The sequence below is a fragment of the Aulonocara sp. 'chitande type north' Nkhata Bay genome, linkage group LG23 (assembly GCF_057382095.1).
Source record: "Aulonocara sp. 'chitande type north' Nkhata Bay isolate Kocher_YH1m ecotype deep benthic linkage group LG23, A_spYH_male_GT1.1, whole genome shotgun sequence".
Lineage (NCBI taxonomy): Eukaryota > Metazoa > Chordata > Actinopteri > Cichliformes > Cichlidae > Aulonocara > Aulonocara sp. 'chitande type north' Nkhata Bay.
In genome coordinates, this window is record NC_141365.1 from 45876814 (window position 1) to 45892267 (window position 15454).

At 42.2% G+C, this 15454-nt stretch overlaps 1 protein-coding gene across 1 annotated transcript in view; it reads left to right on the forward strand.

Moving 5' to 3' along the window:
* Positions 1-13115, forward strand: part of LOC147302771 (ribonuclease inhibitor-like) — a 192669-nt gene extending 179554 nt beyond the window's left edge. The window contains exons 5-6 of the mRNA XM_086283598.1: positions 11801-11974; positions 12650-13115. Coding sequence (XP_086139724.1) covers positions 11801-11974; positions 12650-12656 — 181 coding nt within the window. The 3' untranslated portion in view covers positions 12657-13115. The remainder of the gene's footprint in view (positions 1-11800; positions 11975-12649) is intronic.
* Positions 13116-15454: the final 2339 nt, after the last annotated feature.

The following is a 15454-nucleotide window of genomic DNA, read 5'->3' on the forward strand; positions in this document are numbered from 1 at the left end:
ACAATTTTCCTTTTAAGTTCCTGAGTTTATATTTTTGACTGTCAGGTTGTCTGGACAGATGTTTTTATTTTATTTTGTTTTTTTTACTTGTCCCTAAAGTCAGAACTAAACCCACATGTAGATGACTTTCTGTTACTGGAGCAGCCTTCCTGAAGACAGCAGTGTGTTTTCATGCTTTTAAAGCCAAACTCACCTTTCAGACCTGGCTTTCATTTATTATCTATTTTTGTTTGTTTATTATATATTTATTTCTACTGTTTAACTACTGCTCACATCTTTTATCCTGCTTTTTAATTGTTCATTTCTTTTTACCCAGTGTTTCTATATTGCACTTTGTATTTGTCTATATTTATCATGCACTACTTTGCTCATTTATTGTTTGCTTTTAATGTTATTAAATTCCGGTCCTTTGGTATTCTTTACGGCCAAAAAGACACGGCTCAAAAGTGGTCTTTTTACTTTTTAAGTTATTAAATTTGTAACTGTAGTGATTTGTGTGTGTGACAGAGAGGCACTGCCAGGGATTTTTGACACAAGTTGTTCTTGTAAAATCAGTCTGTGAAGGTTCTCAGACATCCAGGTCATCGTAGTCTAAGAAGCTTGGAAAGAAAAGCGTCTGGACTTCTTTAAGTTTCCTTGAAGATGTTTCACCTCTTATGAGAGAAGCGTCTTCAGTTCTAAGGGTCAAATGGTGGAGTGGGGCAGTCAGTGAAAGGGCAATGGTAGTGTCTCAGGGTTTGTATGTTTGGGGGGTTCAGAGGGAAAAGATGAATGCAGGTCTGGAGTTGGTGTGTGAGAGCAGGGAGTGAATCTGATCAAACATGAGTGTCATGAAGCCTGTTTGCAGTTATTTGCACTGTTTTCCACTCTGGATGTTGTTTCTGTTCAGCTGTGAGTATAAAAGGCTCCATTCTACAACCTGTTTGTGTTAGTTGTTCAATAGAAACATTATTTTGTGCTGATGTTGCACTTCTTTTATTCACAACCAGAGTTTTTGAAGTCTGCATAAAAATGATTTAAATGACTTTTGAATATTACTTTAAATACTTAGATTTAAAGTTCTGAAAAAAGTTTAAATACAAAGATCAGTATTGTCTAATGTTTTGGCTGCAGTGTGTTTTTGCAGACAGGTATAACAGAACAGCTTTAGTGTTTAGATTTTTTAAACTTGAGTATGAACTTATACAAAATGCAGCAAGATATTAAAAAAAAAAGGTGGCATCGTTCCATCTCTGCTTTGATTAGAGACACAGCTCTAATCAAAGAGGTGGTCCGCTTGCCTCCGCCCCAGAGAGAAGGGTTACATCTCCTGGGTTTAGGTGTTTTCCAATTTGTCATCATTTTGAAAAGTTGACATTTCTTCAGTGTTGAGCAGCAGAAATGAGACTTTCCTGTCAGAGGTCATTTTTGAAAAAATGAGGTAAATCAACCATGAAAACCATGAATCAACATGTGAACATAAGCTGATGCTGCTGAAGTGAAGCAAAGTTACCTAGGTTTGATTACAGACACAGCCGAGAGTTTGTAATCTGTCATCATTTTAAAAAGTTTCCATGGAACAGCAGAAATGAGGCTTTACTGTCAGAGGCCGACAGCACTGAACACAACAGCAGACTGGTGGCTAATAAACAGTGAATGATGCAGAAACAGATGTTTGAAGCTGTTCTTGGAGTACACTGAGAGAGAGAGAGCTGTGCAGGCAGGAACAGCCAAAGTCAGAGAGAATTCATGAGCATATTGATCAAACGTGAAGCAGAGTTTGGATCTTCTTTTGCTGCTGCTTCACTCAGTTTTGGTTGGAGACAGATGAAACCTGCAGCTTCAGGATCTGTGAGCTGTCCACTTTCAGCCCCGACGGCGTGTCCGTGTACGTGCCGTCGAGTGAACGATCCACGCTCTGTGTTTCCATCTTTGTGTGTTTAGCTGCTCTCATTTACTGTTTTAGCTGTTTGCTGCTTGTTGAAATAGTTTGTGAGCTTTAACCTGAGATTCTGGCAAAATACATTTATATGAAACATCGATTCAGGATTGAATGAATCAACATCGTTTTATTCAAATTAAAACCATTTAAATGGGAACATGAATTTTTTACAGCCGCCTCTAATGCTGGGTAATGTCAGCTGGTCCATGTGCAGCTGGCTGTGAGGCTCAGGGAGCGTCTACAAAGTGCAACACTGAAAGAACATCATCCATAAATATTGAGTAAGAACTGGACTCTCATACAGCGAGACTCAAATGCCTTTAAACATCAGCTTATCCTGCTGATCCAAGTCCAACACTGAGTTTGTAAAAACATGTTTGTCAATCATTTTGTTTGGTTTCTGAGGAAAATGATTCAATAACTTGCTGCTAATACACAACATTTCATCATATTTCCTCATAACCCTCTTTTGTCTGACCATTTGATCCCATTTGAATTTGCAATAAAGGATCCACAGAGTTTGGTGACAATAATGACAGTAGATGTTTGTGTGAAAGTGCTGGAAGCAAATGAGTGTGTGATGTTCTTTCAGTGTTGCACTTTGTAGACGCTCCCTGAGCACTGGTCTCACAGCCAGCTGCACATAGAGACCAGTGTTGTTAGTCCAGGTCAGAAGATGACTTGTTGGAATGAAAATGAGCTTGTAGTTTGTCTGCTTTAATAATGTGACTGGAAAAAGGTGTTGGACTTCAAATATGTCCATTTCTGTCACACTTCACCTTTAAAAGTGAAGCCATGTGGTTCCTGGAAGGAAAAACACGACTTTTTCAAGTCTTTGTCCTGTTTTTATGAGAAATGTACAACTTTAATGTTCATTTTTTTTTTTTAACTCAATTTTTATTATAATTTACAACATTGCAACTTGTACTTGTCAATGTTCACAAGTAGGACAGTTACAGGAACTGCAATGCAGAAATCTAGATTAAAATAAGAACTGCAATTAGGAAGCACAAAACAAAACCCAAGCAAGCAAACAAACAGACAACAACATAAAAAAAAGAAAACAAAACAAAAACTTTATGTAATATTAAATAACTTGTGACAAACTTAGCCGTAAATGGACAAAACGAAACAGACCTATGCTAAATTATTGAAACAGTAAAGCATGTATGGGTCGCCAACGCTCAGTAAACAATTCTCTCTGAATCCGCAGAGCAGATGTTATTTCCTCCATCTGGTAAATTTCTCTTGCTTTATCAATCCACATATTATATGAAGGTGGGTCAAGATTCAGCCATTTAATAGTCATACACTTTAGTGCTGCTGTAAGATTCTTAAGAGATACGTTTTATTGTTTCCCGCAAAACCCTTTGGTAAGACTCCTAAAATGGCTAACTGTTGGTCTTTTGTTAATGGTTGTTGGAAAACTGTACTGAGAACTTTAAATATGTCATTCCAAAGTGAGCAGATTTTTGGGCATGACCAGAATATATGTGAGTGGGTTCCTAAAGAAGTACCACAATTTCGCCAGCAGGTGTCAGGATTTGTAGGCTTCATTTTGGCAATTATCTCTGGGGTTCTAAAATATCTCATGACCACCTTCCATTTAAATTCTCTCCACAGCCCAGAATTAGTCACCAGATGGGCTTCACCGAACACCTCTTCCCAGGTGTCCTCTGAGATTTGAGTGCCAGTCTCAGCTTCCCACCTTGCCTTAATATCCAAAGTTGCATTTGTATTGAAACTCATAAATGCGTTATAAAAATGACTGATTAATTTTGGGGAGGAATTACTTTGAAATGTTTTTAGAAATATTTCCTCAATGGGTGAGGGCTCCAAAACTTGCCTCCATTCTTTATGTTTTGTCAAAAGGCTTCTTAGCTGCAGAAATCTAAAAAAGTCAGAAGAAGGAAGCCGAAACTGACCTCAACTGTTCAAATGAGCTCAGGTGCCCATTCCTCACAACATGACAAAGTTTATGAAGCCCGCTATATGACCATGCTCTGAAGCCAGAGTCTTCCACAATAGGAGAAAAACCCTGCAGGGAGGAGAGGCTTGATAGAATTGAAATTTCTTTTGGAAGACCAAATGATTGTTTGATTCTACGCCAAATCTTTAGTGTGACCCTCGTCCGTTCCCCCATATGCACATTTTTAATTGAAATGTTAGAACAAAGCAGGGATTCCAATGATCTTTCGCACATTGTCTTCTCAATGTTTAGCCACTGAGTTTCAGACAAATCCCGCACCCATACAGTCAGGGGTCTCATCTGAGCTGCCCAGAAATAATTTTTCAGGTTTGGAACAGCCAATCCCCCCTGCAGGTTTGACAGTTTTAATGTTTGGAACTTGATCATCCCTCATGTGTATTTAGTCTCTGTGTCGCATCATCTGTGTTCCCACCCTCCATATTTTCATGCCCAGTCTTTTGTATTCTTAGCCATAGCTTTCCGTGTCTTCATGATTTATTATAGTATTAGTTCCCCAGTTTAGTTCTCTTCACTGTGATTCTGCCTTGTTTGATGTCTTCAGCCGAAATAAAGGCACGCTTTTCGTTCAAAACTCAGTTTCATGTCTGCGCCAGTGTCTGCGCCTGAGTCCTCCACACACTCTCCATACGGTCAGCTACTGTGACCGTGACACTAAACTACATGCTGTGTGCAGCCACTCTCCTGAGCCTGTATTATATACACAGCGGTTACAATGACAAACTGAATACAATCTCATATCTACAAAACAAGCTTAGTCAAAGTTGCAGCTACGCTTATGAACATGGAGAAAAAACAGGCGAGTTATCAGCTCACCAGCTACGACTAAGAACAGCTAACCAACTATCCTTGAGATCTACAATGACCAGGGAATAAGGTCTACAGACAACCAAACTATCCTTGAGATCCACAATGATTTCAATAAGGTGTTTGATATTCCCTCCTTGGGAGAAGATGCGATCGCTAGTCTGGAGGAACCTGTCTCTAATGTTGAAATTGAAACGGCCGTACGGAGCATGCAGTCTGGAAAATCTGCTGCCCCGACGGGTATCCATCTGATTTTTTCATAAAGTTTTCTGACCGACTGAATTCACTGTTAAAATCAACTTTTGAAGAATCCTTCCTCTCACAGTCGTTGCCTCCAACAATGCATCAAGCAGTGATGTGTTTAATTGTAAAACAGGAAAAAGACCATTTAGATTGTCGTTCATGTCGTTTAATATCTTTGTTCAACACAGACACCAAGATCCTGGCTCAAGTGTTGGCCCGTCGCTTACACAAGTATTTGTCCTCCATTATTTCACCAGACGGGCTTTATTAGGCACTCTTTTTTGAACATTAGAGCTCTATTAAATATCATTTATACCCATGTTAAAGGTGATACATTGGAAACTGTCATTTGGCTTGACGCAGAAAAGGCGTTGGATCGGGTGAGATGGGATTTTTTTTTATACGCTTAAAAAATGTGGCTTTAATTTTGTATCTTGGATAAAAGTATTGTATTGCTCCCCTCTAACAGCCGTCCGGACTAACAATAATCTGCCCCCCAGGACAGGGATGCCCTCTGTCTCCTTTTTGCCATTGAACCGCTAGCTGTTACTCTGAGACAATGTGTTGGTGTTGAGGGAAAACATGGAGGGGGTATCGAACATGAAGTCTCTCTTTATGCCGACGACAGGATTTTATTTATTTCCAACCCATCGAACAGCCTCCGCAAACTTTTGGATAGACTTACAATAATAATAATAATACGTTTTATTTATAGGCGCCTTTAAGAGCCTCAAGGTCACCTTAATGCATACTTAAGGAATTTGGGACAATTTCTGGATATAAAGTGAATTTTGGGAAGAGCGAGGAAAAGTCTATCTGTACGACAACTGGGGAGTTTTGTGTATTTTAGCCACTTTTAAACCCAGCTATAACAAGTTTAAGTACTCGGGCATCTGGGTGACAAGAAAACCACAAAGACTTGTATAAAACTATCTTCCTTTATTGTCAAAGCTTAAAGAGGATTTTGGAAAATGTGAGTTTTGCCTCTTTATATTTATGGTGGGGATGCAGAACAAGGAGCAAAGATGAATGTGATGCTGAATCAGCAGAAGACTTGGACTCATTTGATTCCAGCTTTGATATCATTGATTTCAATATGTCCATTTCTGTCACACTTCACCTTTAAAAGTGAAGCCATGTGGTTCCTGGAAGGAAAAACACGACTTTTTCAAGTCTTTGTCCTGTTTTTATGATAAATGTACGACTTTAATGTGAAACATTCAGAGTTTTTTCTCTTGTTGTGTTTGTTTGAAGCTGCTTCCTGTTGGCTTCAGCTGTTTGGAGTTTCCATTTTCTAAACTTCTACATTCTGAACCTTCTTCAGCTCTGAACAGATGATGAAACACTGAATGATTTCAAGCACTTTGTCTAATAAACTTACATCTTTCATTCTTTATACAGATTGAAGAGCTGTGGTTTGTCAGAGATCAGCTGTGATTATCTGGCAGCAGCACTGAAGTCCAACCCCTCCCATCTGAGAGAGCTGGACCTGAGCGACAACAACAACCTGCAGGATCCAGGAGTGAAGCATCTGTGTGGTTTCCTGGAGAGTCCAGGATGTAAACTTGAAACTCTGAGGTCAGTCAGCATGTTTTAGTTGTGCTGAGATGAATATGATGTGAAAGTTGTGCTGACACTAAACTGCAGACATCAGGCTGATATTATACTGATCCACACTGAGGATCTTCATGGTAAAGTCTGTTTTCTTCTTCTCTGGTTTAGTCCATTGACTGCAGCAGAACAATGTTCACATTTCAAACAGTGATACTCAACGTATGGCCCGCGGCCCACACGCGGCCTGCCCACCTTTCCTGATTCAGAGAGAGGGGACCCTGATTAACTGTGTAGCTTCTTCCTCACAGTTCTAAGTATCAGACACAACAATGAATAATCCACAGCTGACTGTCTTTAGCAGGTCAAAGGTCACGGCACACAGCAGACAGTCAGAAATATTCTAACTCTGATCATTTATCAGTTGTGACACTGTGAGACTTGATCAGAGGTGTGATCATCACAGCAGAGGCCTTTGTGTCAAAGTCACTGAGGATCAAACAGAAACACATGAAGCAGATTTTCCTCTTCTGGCTTTTTATAGCAGATAACCTTCAAAATATTCTGCAGTCGATCAAAAACTGAAGCAAACCATGAAGCAACATGTGAACATGAGCTGATGCTGCTGAAGTGAAGCAAAGTTACAGAGGTTTGATTACAGACACAGCTGAGAGTTTGTAATCTGTCATCATTTTAAAAAGTTTCCATGGAACAGCAGAAATGAGGCTTTACTGTCAGAGGCCGACAGCACTGAACACAACAGCAGACTGGTGGCTAATAAACAGTGAATGATGCAGAAACAGATGTTTGAAGCTGTTCTTGGAGTACACTGAGAGAGAGAGAGCTGTGCAGGCAGGAACAGCCAAAGTCAGAGAGAATTCATGAGCATATTGATCAAACGTGAAGCAGAGTTTGGATCTTCTTTTGCTGCTGCTTCACTCAGTTTTGGTTGGAGACAGATGAAACCTGCAGCTTCAGGATCTGTGAGCTGTCCACTTTCAGCCCCGACGGCGTGTCCGTGTACGTGCCGTCGAGTGAACGATCCACGCTCTGTGTTTCCATCTTTGTGTGTTTAGCTGCTCTCATTTACTGTTTTAGCTGTTTGCTGCTTGTTGAAATAGTTTGTGAGCTTTAACCTGAGATTCTGGCAAAATACATTTATATTAAACATCGATTCAGGATTGAATGAATCAACATCGTTTTATTCAAATTAAAACCATTTAAATGGGAACATGAATTTTTTACAGCCGCCTCTAATGCTGGGTAATGTCAGCTGGTCCATGTGCAGCTGGCTGTGAGGCTCAGGGAGCGTCTACAAAGTGCAACACTGAAAGAACATCATCAGAATCAGAATCAGAATCAGAATGGGGTTTATTGCCAAATGTTGAGCAGGTTTACAACATTAGGAAATTGCTGCGGTGCTTCAGTGCAAACATGCTGTCATAAATAGCACTTAAATAGACATGGAAAAAAATAAAAGTAGGGATAAGAATTAAAAGTGCTACGTGGGAAGATATGTGCATGAGATATACATGAGATATATACATGAGAATAAGAATTAAGAGTGCTACGTTGAAAGATATATACATGAGTGCAGGTGGTGATCAGTGCCAAACATGGAATGATGCAGTGACACAGCGTAGGGTCATGTGTTAGTGGCGGGGACAGTCATATGGTTATTGTTCATGAGTCCAACAGCAGAGGGGAAGAAACTGTTCTTATGGCGAGAGGTTCTGGTGCGAATGGACCGGAGCCTCCTGCCTGAGGGGAGCAGGTCAAACAGACTGTGTCCAGGGTGAGAAGGGTCAGCTGAGATCCGAGCTGCACGCCGCAATGTCCTGGAGGTGTACAGGTCCTGCAAAGATGGGAGTCTGCAGCCAATCACCTTCTCAGCAGAGCGCACAACACGCTGCAGTCTCTGTTTGCTGCAGTCTCTGTTTCATTCATCCATAAATATTGAGTAAGAACTCGACTCTCATACAGCGAGACTCGAATGCCTTTAAACATCAGCTTATCCTGCTGATCCAAGTCCAACACTGAGTTTGTAAAAACATGTTTGTCAATCATTTTGTTTGGTTTCTGAGGAAAATGATTCAATAACTTGCTGCTAATACTCAACATTTCATCATATTTCCTCATAACCCTCTTTTGTCTGACCATTTGATCCCATTTGAATTTGCAATAAAGGATCCACAGAGTTTGGTGACAATAATGACAGTAGATGTTTGTGTGAAAGTGCTGGAAGCAAATGAGTGTGTGATGTTCTTTCAGTGTTGCACTTTGTAGACGCTCCCTGAGCACTGGTCTCACAGCCAGCTGCACATAGAGACCAGTGTTGTTAGTCCAGGTCAGAAGATGACTTGTTGGAATGAAAATGAGCTTGTAGTTTGTCTGCTTTAATAATGGGACTGGAAAAAGGTGTTGGACTTCAAATATGTCCATTTCTGTCACACTTCACCTTTAAAAGTGAAGCCATGTGGTTCCTGGAAGGAAAAACACGACTTTTTCAAGTCTTTGTCCTGTTTTTATGAGAAATGTACGACTTTAATGTGAAACATTCAGAGTTTTTTCTCTTGTTGTGTTTGTTTGAAGCTGCTTCCTGTTGGCTTCAGCTGTTTGGAGTTTCCATTTTCTAAACTTCTACATTCTGAACCTTCTTCAGCTCTGAACAGATGATGAAACACTGAATGATTTCAAGCACTTTGTCTAATAAACTTACGTTTTTCATTCTTTATACAGATTGGAGAGCTGTGGTTTGTCAGAGATCAGCTGTGATTATCTGGCAGCAGCACTGAAGTCCAACCCCTCCCATCTGAGAGAGCTGGACCTGAGCTTCAACTACAAGCTGCAGGATCCAGGAGTGAAGCATCTGTGTGGTTTCCTGGAGAGTCCAGGATGTAAACTTGAAACTCTGAGGTCAGTCAGCATGTTTTAGTTGTGCTGAGATGAATATGATGTGAAAGTTGTGCTGACACTAAACTGCAGACATCAGGCTGATATTATACTGATCCACACTGAGGATCTTCATGGTAAAGTCTGTTTTCTTCTTCTCTGGTTTAGTCCATTGACTGCAGCAGAACAATGTTCACATTTCAAACCTTCAAAGAAGAAGAAAAATCCTCCACTGGAAAATTCACTGTGAAACTCTCAAACTCTTCATTGCACCTTAAAGTCTGTGTGACACTGAAATCCAAAGCAAAATGTGCGTTTGCTTTACAGACAGCAGTCCAACACAAACATACACACATCATCCAAAACACAGTCCAACATCCAAATCTCCTCCACTGCCAGCATGAATGATGGGAAAGAGAAGGAGGAACACTCTGACATTCAGGGTTAGAATGAGTTTCATCAAGCAGACTGTGAAGATCAAAGCTGCATTAGAAAGCTTACATGAATGAATGAGTGGACAGAAGTGGACAGAGATCATCTGAAGCACTTCAAAGGCTTTAAATCAGCACATTTCTCTTTATTCTTTATCAACTCTGTTAGTTTCTCTCAGTTTTCTGTGGAATGAAGCTAACAGCAGGCTAATAAGATGCTGACCAATAGGTTTCTATTAAAGGTTGTAATTTGTATATGAAAAAGTGCTTTGGCTCAGCAGGGATCAGCTTACAGGTAGAATACAGCTGCTGGATGGGATTAGCATGTCATAGCTATCTACCAAACTGCTAACTGGGGGATTTCAGGCCATCTATGGATCATTTTTGCTAACTGTTTATTCAGCTTAGGCTCACAGGGCTGCAGCCTGTGCCCTAGCTGTCATAGGGCAAGAGGCGTGGTCCACCTGCACAGGTGAGCAGTCCATCACAGGGCCAACAGAGAGCGACAGAGAAGCACTCCCTCACATCCACACCTACAGCCAATGTAGAAGCACCAATGAACCTAAGCAGCATTTCATTGGACTGTGGGAGAACATCCAACCTCCACAGAAAGGCCCAGCTGACCAACAAGCTTCAACCTACAACCTTCTTGCTCTAAGGCACTAGTGCTAACCACTTTTGCCCATTTCAGCCCAAATCCTGCATCCTCCTGTTTCTGACTCCAGGCCAGCTCCACTAACACTTTCTCATCAGACACTGCCACCTAGTGGAGGAAGTCTTAGTTCCATTTGAAGCTTCAGATTACAGTTAGTTCCTTTACAAAGAGGTGGAGGTGGTGGGGCCACAGCACCATCATCACTGAGTGCCATAGGACACTTAACCTTTGTTTCCATATGCTGGGAACTTCCTGTTGTTCCAAGGAGGACTGGAAAATGTGTGAAAATCTCCCAGTCAGTTCCTCACAGCACACTTCAATCATTTCCCTCCCACAGCATCAGGACCAGGGCTTTTTCTCTCTTTGGTCCCACTAAGAGATTTCCACACAAACACCTCATCAGTGGGACTCTCAGAGCTACCAGCCCTTTGCTACAATCACAAAGCTCTTCATTGAAATCAATGATATCAAAGCTGGAATCAAATGAGTCCAAGTCTTCTGCTGATTCAGCATCACATTCATCTTTGCTCCTTGTTCTGCATCCCCACCATGGACTTCATTCCTTTCCAAGCCAGCCTTGAGTGTCCTTTATTCAGCTCATCCTCTGCTTTACTTTTACACCTGATTTTAGCTGCTTTATCTCTCTTTCAACAGGTTTCTGTGCCTCAATCTTTTTCTTCTCTCCCTCATAACAAGACAGCTTCTTCTGCCTGAGAACATGTTGGAGTGATTTACTAATCCAGGGCTGCTTATTGGGGAAAATACTTCCTGTTTCCAAAGTAATCCCCATTTTTCCCAGAAAGAAATGTCAGTAGAAATCGATGATCTAAGTGAGAACATGAGCCTTTCAAAAGTCCCAGTGGGTGCAGTCAAAGCAGTCCCTCAGTCCCAGTATAGAGTCTTTGGTCCAGACTGGAACAGCTGTGTGCCCAGTTTGAGCTCTCTTCAGTGCTGTGACCTGACAGACCCAGAGGGGCCATCACATCACATTTAGAAGCTCCCCTGATGGAGCCACAACACATGTCCAATACTTAGTCTGTCTTGTTGGACCAACTGGAAGAAATGATTCAAGGACTTAGTCACAGAACAGAGATTCAAATCTCCAAAATCCAACTGGCTGCATCAGGACATATAGTCTGAAACTCTGCACAGTTTCCTGTTTGAAGCTACTTCCTGTTGGCTTCAGCTGTTTGGAGTTTCCATTTTCTAAACTTCTACATTCTGAACCTTCTTCAGCTCTGAACAGATGATGAAACACTGAATGATTTCAAGCACTTTGTCTAATAAACTTACATCTTTCATTCTTTATACAGATTGTGGGGCTGTGGTTTGTCAAAGATCAGCTGTGATTATCTGGCAGCAGCACTGAAGTCCAACCCCTCCCATCTGAGAGAGCTGGACCTGTATGGAAACAACGTGAAGGATCCAGATGTGAAGCAGCTGTCTGATCTTCAGCAGAGTCCAGACTACAGACTGGAGACTCTGGAGTAAGTAGAGTGATGGAGTGAGTGGGTGGTGCTGTCAGCAGTATTGTACTAAACACAGTCAGTATGAAACAAAGATCCAGTGTTTCCTGTAAAGCTGCAGCTTCTCAGTGAAGCTGTGAGAGGAGAACGGTGACAGGCTTCAGGATTGGACACAAACACTTCCTGTTTCTCACCTTTATGGTCACCATAGTAACGGCTGACACGCTCTGATCAAACACTGTCAACAGCCAATCAGCTCTCTGAACAAAGCAGCACGCAGACCAATGACTGCATTGATTTCCAAGTTTAAAGCAGTGAAGAACACAGTCTGTAGGTGAGGAAGAATTTAGTGAGAGCAGATGTTTGGATGGAATTCCTCCAGTTAACAGCTGGAACCGTCCATCTGGATTGTTGGGCTTGTTGTTGGGGTTCCTACAGAGCTCAGAGTGGACACACCAAGGTTCTTCTAATGAATGAAAGTCCAAACTCAAACTAGGAGGGAAAAACATTTTCAGCAACTTCAATAAAAATCCAAAGATTAGAAAAAGTGAAGCAACAATGAGTCCTAGTACAGTCCCAGCACTGACGTCCCTGCTGCTCTTTATACTGGATGTGCTGCATCACTGACTGACAGCTGATGAAGAGTCTCTGGAAACACTCGTTTATCTCCTCTGCTCTTCCTCCTTCTCTCTGCAGGTGGTGATGATGGTAAACAGGACGGTGTGTGTGCTGAGAGAGGAGCAGCTGTGTCCTGATGATCCAGAGAGGTTGAAGCAGCAGCAGCTTGTGTGTAGAGACGCTCTGACTGGGCCATGTTACTGGGAGGTGGAGAGGAGAGCTTCATCCAGCAGTGACTGACAGAGGAATGAAGTGCAGATGACTGTCAGTGCTGCAGAGTGAACTGCTCTGAGAACAGCTCCACTGTCAGACACAATGTAGAGTCCAGCATCAGCCCTGTGTGTCCCTCTGGATCTGACAGAGGATCATCAGTGTATCTGGACTGCTCTGCTGCTGCTCTGTCCTTCTACAGTCTCTGCACAGTCTCTGTCTCACTCTGGAAAGATTTTACAACTTGTTGTAATTACAGAACGTTAATATGATATTCAAACATGTGATCTTCTCTTTATTTCTGAATCTTTACCAAATAAAGAAAAACCAAACTAACAAACAGAAGCTGTCGTGTCCTTTTTCACCACATCTGTGAATCTTTTCTGTGTTTTTCCTCTTTTCCTCCTTCCTGCAGCTCCATCTTCATCATTCTGTGTCCAGTATATGTGAACACGTCCAAAGCATCTGAGCCTCATGTTACCCGTTTGTGTGAGTTACGCCTGTCGTTGTGTTGTGGTGTATAAATAAGGGGCAGGAGACAGCGCTGGATCTCTGAGTTCTTTACTCTCAATTTCTGCAACATCTGCAATATCTAGAAATGCAAACCTGTGAGCTGTGTGTGTTGTGCGTCTGCTCGGCCACCTCTCCTCCGGCCGTGCTGGAAGCAGCTGTGCGTTTGACAGTTTTATCGACTCGACAATAATCGAACAAATTAAATGTTCAAAAATATCAACTTAAGCACTTCAAAGTCAACAAAAAGCTTAAAACAATGAAATAATATTTCACTGAAAAAACAACAGCTCATAAGAACGATACACAAAATAATACAGAAACAAACAAATAAAAGTTATTAACCAGGATCCATGTTTTTGTCACAAACACTGAATCAGCTGATTCACTCTTTATGTTTCTGAGTTTGTTTTGTGATTATAGTTCTGGTTTCTGTTTCTGTGTCTTCACTGTGTCCCACGTCTCCTTACTTTGGACTCTGTGTTATATTTCCTGTTTTACTTTGACAGTCCTGTGTTACTGTTTCCTGTCTCGTGTGTGTAATTGGTCCCAGCTGTGTTTCCCTCCTGTCTCCCGTTCCCTGATTACTAAACTGCGTCCACGCCGCCGGCGCTCCTCTCCACAGCTGGATGCTCTGAAATCCTGGAATCCAGCTGTGGTGAGTAATGGAGGCACTTTCTCTGCTCCCTCAGTAATCAGGACAGTTTATTGAACATCAGAGGACATAAAGGACTGTTTTTCACCTGCCCGTTCTGAACCTGGACATTAAAGACTGCTGGCTTCAAGGACATTAATCCCAGTGTCAGCCAGCCAATAACAGCCTGTGTTTTTCAGCTCTTTAGGAGTCAGAAATGAGAAAGACACAGACTGCTAACCTCTCCCTGCAGGAAATAAGCTCCGCCTCTTCCTGTCCTGTATATGAGTGATTCTGACATGAGACACAATGAGTTTCCTGTTTATTGTGACTTAAAGCGAGCAGCAAAGACACTAAACTGTGTGTTTCCAGCTTAAGCTGCTTTTTGTGTTGCTCCCACAATCCTGTCTAAAACAGTCAGTGAGGAAAACTCAGTTTATGCTTCCAAGCTCATTGTGAGAGGGCACATTGTGTTCCTGCAAGTGCTGATTTTGTCTGCATCCCTGAGTTTAGTGAGCTGCCTCCAAGGACTTGTGAAGCCCAGTGTGTTAAGGCTGCATCTCCCAGATGTTTCCACCTTTCCAGCACAGACGATAAATGTTCCCACAAAGGCTCAAAGACGGTTTGATTTTCTGAGTGTTGGCCTCAAGAGATTGCTCAGTGAGCACCTGAGTGTTTCTGGGACATCGGACACTAACTGGAACTTCAAGTCTGGTTCTGAAGCTGCACATGCAAAGACTGTTTCTGGTTGTAGAGACCTGGCTGTTCCAGGGATTGTAACCTCCCCAGAGGCTGAGCTGCTGACCTCAGCTGACTCTGGAGCCTTGAAGGTAACTAAGTTTGCACCGCTCGGGTGAGCCATCTCAGCTGCAACAGCCTCCACAGAGAGCTCACGCAAGCTTACCCAGCCTGCTGAGGATTTTATGCTGCTGCAGCCCAAAAGGCATCCTGAGCTGGCTGACAGCCACCCACAGCTTCAGCTGCCTCAGCCAGGGGTCTCCACACCTGCTGGCCCTGCATCTGCTCTGACTGGGGGCTCCGGAGAGCCGCGCCAGCCATCCATCTCTGCTGGGGCTCCTGTTTGAGAATGTAGGAGTGTAAACTTCAAATATCTGCTCGGTTTGTCAAGATATCACATATTTGCAAAAGTGCTCTGACGTTTTTGGAGACGTCTGTTACCCACCATCTGGATAGCTAACCGGGAGGTCGAGGGTCATTAGAGCCGGCGAGAACAGCGGACTCCCGGCACATCGTTTTTGGACCCCCACGGCCTTTGGCTGTTCAGGTTTAAACATGATATATAAGTCACTTAGATCACGTAAAAATGTTATCGTTTGGCTTTTTTCAGGGTTTTTTGTTTGGTTTGGCTGAAGTTACAGTTTTCACACAGCTGAATAAACGTCAAACAGAAAAGTGATTAAACAGAAGTGTGAGACGGTCGAGAGTTTACTCCTGTGTCCTGTTAGATTTTAGACAGCAAGGAGCAGACGGCTGAGTTTATTAAACTCCACCGAGACAGCGGTGACGCG